This window comes from Oncorhynchus keta, chromosome 24, assembly GCF_023373465.1.
Source record: "Oncorhynchus keta strain PuntledgeMale-10-30-2019 chromosome 24, Oket_V2, whole genome shotgun sequence".
NCBI classification, from domain to species: domain Eukaryota; kingdom Metazoa; phylum Chordata; class Actinopteri; order Salmoniformes; family Salmonidae; genus Oncorhynchus; species Oncorhynchus keta.
Window position 1 is genome coordinate 29,077,819 of NC_068444.1, and position 13,346 is coordinate 29,091,164.

At 40.6% G+C, this 13,346-nt stretch overlaps 2 protein-coding genes across 2 annotated transcripts in view; both read left to right on the top strand.

Moving 5' to 3' along the window:
• Nucleotides 1-4,823, top strand: part of fam20cb (FAM20C golgi associated secretory pathway kinase b) — a 90,164-nt gene extending 85,341 nt beyond the window's left edge. The window contains exon 9 of the mRNA XM_035801332.2: nucleotides 763-4,823. Coding sequence (XP_035657225.1) covers nucleotides 763-1,030 — 268 coding nt within the window. The 3' untranslated portion in view covers nucleotides 1,031-4,823. The remainder of the gene's footprint in view (nucleotides 1-762) is intronic.
• A 1,723-nt stretch (nucleotides 4,824-6,546) lies between these two features.
• LOC118402946 (forkhead box protein L3-like) lies at nucleotides 6,547-12,700 on the top strand. Its single transcript, XM_035801333.2, has 4 exons — nucleotides 6,547-7,215; nucleotides 8,254-8,355; nucleotides 8,471-8,537; nucleotides 8,992-12,700. Exons 1-4 carry the CDS (start codon nucleotides 7,070-7,072, stop codon nucleotides 9,466-9,468), a joined length of 792 nt encoding a protein of 263 aa, XP_035657226.1. The 5' UTR covers nucleotides 6,547-7,069; the 3' UTR covers nucleotides 9,469-12,700.
• Nucleotides 12,701-13,346: the final 646 nt, after the last annotated feature.

Sequence of the window (13,346 nt, forward strand, 5' to 3'; positions counted from 1 at the left end):
TTGCTATTGAGGGCTTACACCTTTTTAAAGTAATCTGGGTGGGACTTCCTATGGGTTAAGGAAGGATCACATAATTCCATCCAGGTCATCAGGTGGGCTCAGCCAATGAATTATACACGTGAGCAAACATTCCATAACTGTAGGTGGCAGTAAATAGCCAATCTTGGCTTCGTACTTGTTCAAACAACACACTTTAGGTGGCAGTGTGCACCCTTTCAGTTTGTTTGCTAACTCATAGAAGTAGTAGAAGAAGAAAATGAACTACTTTAAAATGCCTGTGTGCTCACAGACACCATAATGGGACATTATGAAGAAGACCGTACTAATATTGAATTGCAACCCTTGTTCTTGACTCAAACCGGTGCGCCTGGCATCTACTACCATACCCCGTTCAAAGGCACTTCAATATGTTGTCTTTCCCATTCACTCTCTGAATGGCACACATACACAATCCATGTCAAAATTGTCTTAAGGCTTAAAAATCCTTCTTTAACCTGTCTCCTCCCCTTCATCTACACTGATTGAAGTGGATTTAACAGGTGACATGAATAATGGATCATAACTTTCACCTGGATTCACCTGGTCAGTCTGTCTTGGAAAGAGCAGGTGTCCTTAATGTTTTGTACGCTCAGTGTATATAAAGATGGTATCTCTATCATTCTCTATGGGAGTTAATGACTTTATATGAAGTTACAATCATACAGCGTTAAGGAACGTCTTCCATTCCCTCCTGACCCCTCCTGACCCCTCCTGTCTCTCCAGAGTGAGGAAGTCGACCCACCTGCGTCTGCAGCTGCTGGCCAAGGAGGAGTACCAGCTGAGTGATCTGATGTCTGAGTCTCTGCTGAGGGACAAACTGATCCCCATCCTCATCCAGCCTCACCTGGAGGCGATGGACAGACGCCTACGCCACACACTCAACGTCCTGGCAGACTGCATCGAGAAGGAGGGCTATAGTAATGTTGTGGAGGATGACCTGGCGAGTGAGAGGAAGGGGGCTCAGATGCACACATCACCCAGGGGGAGGTAGCTGGGAGGCCTGAACTGTTCTGGAATGGACCAGACTGGATTGGACCGGATCAAACCGTATGGAACTAGAGTCAATCAGACTGAACTGGATTGAACTGGACCAGATTAAACCGGACTGAACCAGTTTTGACCACCATCCTCATAGGCCCCTTAAATAACAGTGTACACCTCCCAACCAATCGATCATCTCCCACCACAGCACCACAGATCATGAAAGTCTTGCGAGAGCCGCTTGTCTTGTTCAGGAGACATTTTTGAATTCAGTGAATTCCAAGACTGGTATTATTCCTTCTGCTGTCAACTGAATATTGTGTTTTTACACATTGTTGGAACCTGTCGCAGGTGTGCAAACGATATGCGTATTGGAGATCGATTCTGTGTCTTAATGAACAATTTATTGCAAAATGTTTTCTAACTTCTGTTGCTCTTTTACATTGTATTTTGTATTAATTTAAGGGATATTTCATTGGAGGGTTTACTGCAAAATGTGTCTTCTGCTTTTCATCTTTCAAATGCTTCCTGTCCCGAGAGTATTTATTGCATTTCATATTAATTGTTTGAAATAAATGAGACCCAAATCATTTTTCTATCAATAGGACTGGGGGCTCGAGTCAATCTGTATCGCTGAAACTCTCGAGTGGTGCAGCGGTCTAAGGCACTGCATCTCAGAGCTAGAGGCATCATTACAGACTCTGGTTTGATTCCAGGCTGTATCACAACCGGCCGTGATTGGGAGTCCCATAGGGCGGCGCACAATTGGCCCAGTGTTGGCCGGGGTAGGCTGTCATTGTAAATAAGAATTTGTTCTTAACTTGCCTAGTTAAATAATGGTTAAATAAATACATGCTCTAGAAATATAAAGTTAATGTCCTATTGAGCCGACATTTGCAGCGTTTACCATGAATGCAGTTTCTGCTAATGTGGGAACATGGCCTTTAAATTTCAAGCACACAGTAACACTGAACTTCCGCTATACAGATCAAATACAGCCCTGAGTGGTCAGGAGACCAAGAGGGAGTGAGAGAGACTACAGATGTGCAGTCCTTAGTTGGTCAAGTAGAGGGCAGCTCTAGTGCATTAAAATAGTGGTCTGCAGGTCAGCTCTTTGTTCACCTGCACCTGCCCACAATTGCTAATAACCCCCATCTGCAACCGCCCAACTATGCTGTAGTGCAGTTTTTTTTTTATAGCAAATATGTTTCTGCTTATAATTACCGACATTTCGGTAGGCTATTTGTTAGTCAACTTGTCTATAATAAGACTATATACATGCTGCTTCTCTTTTGTCATTATATGTTGACCTAGAAGACTAAAATAAACCCTTGCTCACCAGAATAATTTCATAAATTGATAGAAGCATTCATTCTATCTATTGTAGTTGACATCAGTAAACTTTTCTTTGTCGTCTCTATTTCTTTCCCGAAGCAAAGACGTTTAGGGACTGGGGAGAAAATGCAACAACAAAAAATGAACAGGAAAGATTTTCTGTGTAAAATGTCCAAAATTATATCAGTTTGACCATTTGTAAGGAAATAGAAAGCTGTAAAAATGAGCCAAGATGTTTCTGATAAGATTTCAGGTCGGCTTGGATACATACTTTATGTGGTTTCACAGGAGGCTGCTGAGGGGAGAAGGGTGTATGATAACACTGTGAATGGCAATTTAGGTGCCACCAACCTCCTGTGGTTGAAATGCTAGGCCTATCAGCTTTTAGGATGCTAATAAAAATAGCACCTCAACAGAAGGTCCCTAACTGCAGATTCGGATTCTCTCAAGATGCTCTAAGAAATCAATCATATTTCTCCACCCCTGTTTCCGAGTCAAAATGTAGGATACATTTGAATTTGGTGTATTATTTTACTGCAAGAAATGCTTCATTCTGCAGGAGTTAATATTAAGGCTTTATAAGAGGTTATAGACCTACAGTCAGTGTCCAGATTTCACTTTCCATTTAACCCATCTGAACAGTAGGCTATAGTTAAATTGACTTGTCCTGGTCTTGTGACTGTTGAATTTGTATGCACGCCTTGAGTGGGCTCCCGAGTGGCACAGCGGTCTAATGCACTGCATCTCAGTGGTAGAGGCGTCACTACAGACCCTTGTTTGATTCCAGGCTGTATCACAACCAGCTGTGATTGGGCAACGCACAATTGGCCCAGCGTCAGCTGGGATGTTCTTTACTGACTTGCCTTGTTAAATAAAGGTTCAATCAAATGTAAAGAATCATCACACATAACATAGCCGGCACACTCCTTTACCACTTAAACAACTCTCCATTTCGCAGCTTTTATTTTATTGAATTAAACTCCGACATTATCCTTTTTGCCTCGGTGGATCGACTAACTTTTTCTGGCCGTTCCCAAAAGCATTTGGCTATTGGCTTGTAGGCTATTTGGTGGGCATACAGTTAGGCTCTAAAGCTTACGCAATACGCACTAATGCCAGATAGCCTAAAAAGAATGAATGTAAAACCTCAATGTAGCCGGTAGATATACATTGCACAAGAATGATACATTTATGGATCTTTGTATGCATTGTTTCCTCATTATTCAACCTGCTCGCCACCCACCCCTCCTTCATCCACACAATAGGATGACCCTCAAACCCGCTCGCTCCGCAGATACTTTTGTATATATATATATATATATATATATATATAGTGTATGTGGACACCCCTTCAAATTAGTGCGTTCATCTATTTCAGCCAACATCGAGCACACCGCCATGCAATCTCCATAGACAAACATTGCCAGTAGATTGGCCTTACTGAAGAGCTCAGTGACTTTCAATGTTGCACCGTCATAAGATGCCACCTTTCCAACAAGTCAGTTTGTCAAATTTCTGTCCTGCTAGAGCTGCCCCGGTCAATTGTAAGTGATGTTATTGTGAAGTGGAAATGTCTAGGAGCAACAAAGGCTCAGCCACAAAGTGGCAGGCTTCACCATCTGGCAATCCGACTGACGAATCTAGGTTTGGCAGATGCCAGGAGAACGCTACTTGCCCCAATGCATAATGCTAACTGGGGCTGTTTTTCATGGTTCGGGCTAGGCCCCTTAGTTCCAGTGAAGGGAAATCCTAACGCTACAGCATACAATGACATCCTAGACGATTCTGTGCTTCCAATTTAGTGGCAACAGTTTGGGGAAGGCCCTTTCGGGTTTGAATGACAAGAATGAATCAGATTCAAAGTGATTCACACTACAGAATATTTTCCATTGTACTTTTCTCTTATTTTTCTTTGGCCCGTAGATTATTTTTATTTGAGGATGAATTTAAGATGAAAGTTTAGTCAGTCCTCAATTTTGGTACTAAGAAGCCAAATGTGACACCAAGACTTTTGTAGGATGAATATTCCTTTAGGGTGTGATTGTATGTATGTATGATGTCCAGATGTCAATGTTGTCTACAGATATGCAGGATGTACATTTCTTAACTTTCCAACTGCAGATCTGCTTTGCTGGAGAAAACATTTCAGTTACTGTTACTGAAAGTTCATATATATACAGTAGATAAACCTAGTGCCTGTGCAATGATAGAAATACTTGAATGTTTGGGATCATGACTGAAAGGGTATTTATGGGAAATATTATTTCCTGGTCAGAAGCTATATACAGTATACGTGTTTCCATACTTCTGTCTGTGTTGATACTTTATGTATAGACGGAGGTATGGACACCATTAGAGGCTGTGGTTCTGACTGCAGCTAAAATGCTTATTTTTCATCTGTTCATTGTTTCTGTGGAGATTTGTTTGCAACATCGTAACGGTGCAATAAAACAAAATGTGCATTTAAACGTGTCATTTAACTTTATTAGTTATACCTGAAACATAGAATAGGTACATTGAAAAATAACGATGAGATGAGACAGGGGCAAACAAATTGGACTTGATTCTGATCCTTGTAGGCAGCACAGACACAGGAGTCATTGGCTCTTACAGAAAAGGAATATCTCAGCTGTATTTGTCTGTATGTTCAGACTACAGAGCCTGGTCAGTAACGATGTCTATAGGCCTACTACAGTACTAATGCAGATGGCCCTCAGCGCCCCAACATGAACATGTTTACAGTTTGGTCTTTTTGTTTTGATAACCTTTCCCTAGCCCCTCACAGCCCCTGGAATGCCTCCACTATGGTTTATAAATGCATCCAAAGGATTGCTCATGAATGGAGGAAGCCCAGTCTGAGTGTACGCCCCAAATGGCACCCCTTTATAGCACACTTATTTGGACCAGCACCCGATTGGACCTGGTTAAAAGTAGTGCACTATAAAGGGAATATGGTGCTATTTGGGATGCGTTCTGAGACAAACATCTAAGGGACAGGGACCACAGGCCTAACTAGGGTAATCATCCCCACCGCAGACAGGCGGCAGAGGAAACATCGTCATGGGAATGAGCCAGGGATCTGACCAACAAGGACACCTTATCTGATCCTGATCCCACTCATTTACCCCTGCACTGCCCGGATGAAGGGACCGTAGAATAGAATTGCTAAAGCCAATAGACTGGGCATAGTTCTGGAATCTGGTTCTAATTCTATGATAGAATGACTCTCCTTGTTTGATCACGTGGGTAGTCAACCCAGGCCCTGGATTTGCTCCTGAAAACGGTGGTGCAATTGATTTCACTGCATCACTAATGACAGGGAATTAGTGTACTAGCATTTTAGAATAGATATTGGGTTTTGGCAATTAGAGTAACTGGCTAATCACTTTATTTGCTAAATAATGTTGAGGGAGACCAACCAGGGTCACAAGGTCACAACGGTCAGCGACATACAGAGAGGATATGCCATGGCTCCAAATGTAAAGACAATATATTTGATAAAGATGTGGACTGGACACTTCATTGTTTCAAGTGGGTTGACACCTGATTAAACACACCACTATTGCTGGTATGGGCCTACCTAGGCTGCCAGCAATTAGGGTATAGCTGTGCATTTTCCAAATAAAACAAAATAGCTCGAATAATTTTGTTTCAAAATGTGCCCAATTCCATGATCTAAGAATAGCTGTACTTTATTTGGACATGGACATCTAAAATGTTCACTCTTATTTGCCGCTTTAAAATTGACTGGAGTGTTGACCCTTTCTTTGCCCCATTAGTATCGAAGGAGTAAACACAAAATTGCATTTTTAAACTGTTCTGGTCGCATCGATAGAAGAACACAAAGGGTCTCTACAACAATTAATCTACTGGATCACAGCAGGCCACACACGGAGGCCTCGCGCCCGCGGGCTGTTTTCTCCGGTCTCCGTCGGCTGCCGGGAGAGACCAAAATGCCCCGTTAGGAGCCCTTCAGAACACACATCCCCTCTTTTAGTCACGGAAACACAATTTATGGCTATTATACAGCATTATAGATTGCATCTACAAAACTATCCTTGTTGACTAAAACGTCTGTGACACAAGGAACCCCCCCCCCACCTCAAAAAAAAAAAAAAAACTTGTTGCGGAAAAAAATCGGACAAGCACAACATACCCCAAAACAACACACACTCTTTAAAGAGTTAGGCGAAAGAAAAAAATAGGAAGAGAAAGATGGAGATGTAAGGAGGTTGTTTGTTAGTATTGGATTAGTTGTTTAAATCATGTTGGGTAGATTAGACTATAAAAAGAAACAAAACAAAACATAAAGTCAACAATCGAAATAGTCTATAGACCACCCAGATTCAAGCGAGACAGAGATTAGTCTAGCTACCAGTTGATCACGCCCCGGGTTCAGACGTTCAAGTGGACAAGCTGCGTGCGTTGGGCTGGCCAAGTCATTTGGTGCATGGCATGTCTTATCGGCGCTAGCCTCGCCTACCTGGGGACCAACCCAACAGTGAGGCAGTCGATGAGGAGGAGAGTAGGGGTTCCAGGAGATCTATTCATCACCAAGGGGGAAGGTGTACTTCATTCAGTATGCCACTACTATGAGTAGAGTGTGTTAGAGTAGAAGAACATTGACATTCTCTGTAAAGAAAACAACTGCTTGGTACTTACTATTGGTCTAAATTTGGAGGGTGGTAAAAACTGCAATTGATTTGTTCATTAGATGAAGCAGTCCTATAATAGCCAGTGTGGAAGTGTAGACATGTTTGATAACTCGCAGTATCCATATAACTGCTTCAACTATGATGGAGATGGATACCCTTCCTGCAGCACGGATGAAGACAAGAAGATGTGTCGACCCGCTTACAGGTACAATGCTTATGATTAATATAATGGAATTATTATATTATATCATTTATATATTTTTAAATAATGGAAGCATTATTTATGATCTAAGATATTATGTCTTTAAGATATTACATTATGTTTAGTTAGTTCTACTGAAGAAAAAAAAAACATTCATATTATTTTTGTATTTTATAGACCATAATATAAATCACAAATGAATGCAATGCAAGCCATTTAAAATCTAAAACCTAAATACCAAATGTTGTTGTGTTATTTTAATCAGATGATTGTGGAATCTCAACACTATCCAAATTAAATTAGTATCGTAATTAAGATTATTAGACCACTTTCCCTGAATGCAACTTTAATCAGTCTTATCGAGATATTATTGGGCAGGGTTGGGTAGGTTATTTTCTAAGTGTAATATTTTAAGGTTACTAGTTGCCTGTCCAAAATTGTAATCAGTAAAGTAACTTTTGGATTACCAAAACTCAGTGATGTAATCTGATTACTTTTAGTTGATTTATTTATTAAGGCAAATCAGTTAAGAACAAATTCTTATTTACAATGACAGCCTACTCCAGTCCAGCCAAACCCAGGCCAATTGTACGCCGACCTATAGGACTCCCAATCACAGCTGAAATGTGATACAGCCTGGATTTGTACCAGGTATTATAGTAATGCCTCTTGCACCGCTGTGCCACTTAGGAGCCCAAAATAGCCTGATCAGGTGGAACAAAGCTAAACATATGCCTTCTTTCAATGCTGAATTGAATGTCATTGAGAAAACAGAAAGGTTTCATAATGTATTTTTTTTGCCAACATCCTTTCTGATTTTAAAAGTAATCCAAGAAGTAATCATCTAGTTTTTCAAAAGTATCTGTAATCTGATTAGAATATTTTTGCTAGTAATGTAACTGATTGCAGTTTTTTGTCATCAGATAACATGTAATAATTTACTCCCCAACCCTGTTCTTGGGAATATCATTGTGAACACCAAGAAATATGAATTCAAATAAATCTTTGTACATTGTAACTCTGTCTGCCCTCTCTCTTCAGTTACATAGCGTTGATAGCCATGGCCATCCAGCAGAGTCCAGAGCACCGGGTCACCTTGTCAGGGATCTACGAGTTCATCATGAAACGCTTTCCATACTACAGGTAAGGAGCTTCACATGTCTATTCAACAGTAATTTTCCTTAAAAAGCGTCTGGATAACATTCACAAATTCAGTTTGACAGAGTAGTGTATGTACTGTTTCCTTTATCCACTACAGGTCTAACCAGAGAGCATGGCAAAACTCCATACGACACAACCTCTCTCTCAACAGCTGCTTCATTAAGGTAAAGGACTTTTTAACATATGTTGTGTGATGATAGTTGATAACTTGATCAAGAATCATTATCAAACGGAGTAAGATACACATTTGACTACTTTCTTGGAAATAAGTTAACTTTATATCAGTCAGAAGAAAACGAGTAAGATGATAATATTTAATCCTCGTTGATTAAATATTGTATGAAACGTTTAAAATATATTACAATAATAAGGTCACAAAGGAGACAGGGAACAGCCATACACATTTACATGCACATTTACAAATGTACTGTATGAATGGTAAGCGAATGCGTCTTTTGCACACAGTTGCCTATAAGCAAAAAGGGTACCAGACAAAACATTGTTTCAATACAGTACTGTATGTTGCATTCACATTTGAGCGTGATCATAAATAGGCTATTATGGGTTTATTTCTACTTTCTTATTTGCGTTTCTTTTTTAAACATGTATATTTTTTAGGTTCCCCGTACGGAGGGAAACGAGAAGGGGAAAGGCAACTACTGGACATTCGCCACTGGCTGTGAGTCCATGCTTGACCTCTTCGAGAACGGCAACTTTCGGCGTCGCCGGCGCCGACGCAACATGAAAATGGGTTTCAGAGAGCCTGGGGAGCCTTTCCTCCTAGTAGACAATAACAAGAACAATAACATCAACAACCAACACGGCGGCTCCACCCGGCGGTCCGATCCTAACCCTAACCCCAAACCAGACTCCTTCTGCCCCATCAGCCCTGACCACCGACAAGGTCACCACACCCCCCTCAACCCAAACCAGCAGGATAAACCAGAACCGGAGATTAAATTCAGTATTGACTACATCCTCTCCACTCCCAACCCCCCTCTGCCAAGCTTCAGATCTCCACGTAGTGGTACAACAGTGGCCCCCATACACGCTCTGGAGCCCCTACACCTGAACCTGCACTTCTGGACCATGTGAGTGTCATAGCCTTGCTTATAAAGAGAGATACTTCATCTGAAAGACTGGATGGTTTTTCCTCCATATCTGAATTAGGAAATTAAAAGATCCAAAGACTGCTTCCTTGTGCAAGGGGAGATTTGATTGACTTGTCCTGTAAATAAAGAATATAGAGAGGTCCAGTATTGTGCAATGGATCCTAGTTGATTATACTAAATGTACATCACTCTACACTCAAATGAAGCTTGTACAGTGTTCATAGTCTTGTCCCAAGGCATAAAGGCTTACATAAAGCTGTATTCATAAAGGAGGATGTTCTGTTATGAGGGTCTGTGAAAATAAGTTTTCACCTATATTATATCGTTACTATTTTAAGGACAGAAATAAATACACTGAGTATGCTGACTGTATGAGAAAGCTGATAAAACTGAAGGCAGGGTGACCTGTGACTTCATCATCATCATCATAACCAGTATCAATATTAAAAGATAACAATCTCAACAATTGTTTTGGTTGGTGAAAGTGTCAAAGCAATGAACAGGGTGAAGTGTACATGTCACAAGCTGGTGCTCAGCCCCGTCAATCCTTATTGTTGTGATTTAAGGCAATTATCATGGGGTTAATCAACCCAGGCCCTCTCCAAACCTCCTAATCTTTCCCCATGACCTTTTCAATTCCCCTGAGACTGACACATTCCACATTTCATCCAGACACATTAGAATACATTGTATACATATATTGTATGAAGGAGACTAAAACATGGGGTCTACACCGCTAACATTGATTTCCCTGTTAGGAGAAGGGATATCAATCATAGCAGGGTTTCTCTTGCTTGTTTGAAGGGACAATTTTCAATTTAACCTTTATATTATGCCGTGACTGCATCATTCAGGACAGGAGGGGTTTCAACAGAACACAACAACACACTTAACATGAGTGGCATTTAATATAGCATTACACTTGCAAGGTGAGACCGAGATGTGACCCTAGTCAAATATAAGAAGGGGGCCGTGCTGCCATAACAACACTGCCGCAACTCCCGCCCGGCCGGCCTGACGCAATTATAATTAAACACACCGGCGTATGCTTCCTTTCAAATCCTGTGATCGATCAATGATATTAACATTCATACCTGCTTGGCCCTCCAGCCAACGTCTAGCACCACCACTGTTATGGATCAGTAGGTTTCCATTAACTAAGCTGTTGATGTAAGGTGGCGCTGTGGATGTATTTGGGTAAATTAACTTAGCATAAAGTGCTGCAAGGCTGGGTCTGCTTCTGCGTCGGGTTTGTATTGAGACACCAAAGAGAAAATACACATACAGGAGAGAAGTACTATTATTGTGTCCTAGAATGGCCTCTATTAAATGACCATTCCAAACTCCAAGTATTTGTGTCATGTTGTTTGATTTATTTTTATTGGGAAATGGTCTTCACAAAATATTTTGCATGTATCTTGAGGCTATCAATATTTTAATGTATGTCTTATTGAGCTACAAACCTCTATGAGAGGGAAATTTGGTCTGGGAAAAATAATATGGAAATGTTTATAATTTTCTGTATGAGCTCACTTCTAGTTGTGGCTATTGTGTACATTCTTAGAAAAAAAGGTGCTATTGAGAATCAAAACAGGTTCTTTGGCTGTCCCGATAGGAGAACCCTTTGAAGAGCCCATTTTTGGTTCTAGGTAGAGCCCTTTGGTTCCACATGGAACCCTTTTGATGGTTCTGCGTGGAACCTGAAAGAGTTCTACCTGGAACCAAAAAGGGTTCTCCTATGGGGACAGCCTCAAAACCCTTTTGGAACCATTTTATCTAAGAGTGTAGGTAGGTAATATTGAAATGTGTAGCTCAGGGCAGAATGAGTGAAATGGGGAGGAGGAAATTGGGAAAGCAATGATCTGCAACATTAATAACATCTCAATCATAAACACAAATAGGTCATTTAATCTACAGCATGTGTTTTATAATTGGATTTTCATTCTTGGGAGTAATTTTGATTATGAATTTAATTATAAATATTTGTGTGCTGTTGTTGGTGTTTTAATACCACAACAACAACATAGTATATGTTTATATACGAGGGAGGCTGTGTAATTTCACCTTACTTGACTAACAACCATGATTTCCTTGAGCTGTGGTAGGCGGGGACTGGAGGGGCGGATGTACAGTTTGTTATATGGGACATGCTCATGTACCAGAGGCCTACAATGGAAAGCAGATTGCTGGGTAATGATATCAGGCTTCTGGCTAATGAAGAGTGTTGAAATAGCCCGAGGAGACAGAAAAAGGGCTAACACGTTCACACTGATGGCTTTTGCCCTTTGAAGCCATTTGAATCCCCATGTACAAATCAAGAGGGCCAGAGGTAGATTCGGCAGGGTGGAATATTCCACAGTTCTGAAATGGGTTTTTAAATGTGTTGCGAATGAGAATATCAACACTGGATGTCAAATCAATGTCAGTTTAGACGTGTTCACAGTTAGATTCTATTTACTGTAGATCTTCCAGGCCCCTGTTTGGCCCCTGCTACTGGAGACCCGTGTAGGATGTCCCTGTTAGGAACACCCAAAAGTAGGGTATAAAAAACAACTAGAAGGGTGTAAGAAATGAACCAGGATATAGAAGAAATATGGAAAATAGACCTTATTTTACACCACGACAACTCTTTTTTGATCATTTGTATGGTAACGATAGCCTTTTAGTGATAGCCTTTTAGTGATAGCCTTTTAGTGATAGCCTTTTAGTGATAGCCTTTTAGTGATAGCCTTTTAGTGATAGCCTTTTAGTGATAGCCTTTTCAGTGATAGCCTTTTAGTGATAGCCTTTTAGTGATAGCCTTTTCAGTGGCACTTGGCTTCAGTGAATCTGAAATAAAATAGTGAGTTGTTTGTTACTATGTAATTATTGTAGCTTGCCATTTCTGAGTAAATTCCAAGTAAAAATGGAACTATAAAATAAAGCGTAATAGCCCTCATTTCCATTTGAACCTGCCTCATTTCATACATCCTCCAGTTACATGCCTGCTTGTCCAAGTCAGGAAGCATTGCAGCTTTAAGTTATAGTTGAAGTCGGAAGTTTACAAACACTTAGGTTGGAGTCATTAAAACTTGTTTTTCAACCACTTAACAAATTTCTTGTTAACAAACTATAGTTTTGACAAGTCGATTAAGACATCTACTTTGTGCATGACACAAGTAATATTTCCAACAATTGTTTACAGACAGATTATTTCACTTATAATTCACTGTATCACAGCTTGGAAAATTCCAGAAAATGATGTCATGGCTTTAGAAGCTTCCGTTAGGCTAATTGACATAATTTGAGTAAATTGGAGGCGTACCTGTGGATGTATTTCAAGGCCTACATTCAAACTCAGTGCCTCCTTGCTTGACATCATGGGAAAATCAAAAGAAATCAGTCAAGATCTCAGAATAAAATTGTAGACCTACACAAGTCTGGTTCATTCTTGGGAGCAATTTCCAAATGCCTGAAGGTACCACGTTCATCTGTACAAACATTAGTACGGAAGTATAAACACCATGGGACCACGCAGCCGTTCTACCGCTCAGGAAGGAGACGCGTTCTGTCTCCAAGAGATGAAAGTACTTTGGCGCGAAAAGTGCAAATCAATCCCAGAACAACAGCAAAGGACCTTGTGAAGATGCTGGAGGAAACAGGTACAAAAGTATCTATATCCACAGTAAAACGAGTCCTATATCGACATAACCTGAAAGGCTGATCTGCAAGGAAGAAGCCACTGCTCAAAAACCGCCATAAAAAAGCCAGACTATGGTTTGCAACTGCACGTGGGGACAAAGATCATACTTTTTGGAGAAATGTCCTCTGGTCTGATGAAACAAAAATAGATCTGTTTGGCCTTAATGACCATCGTCATGT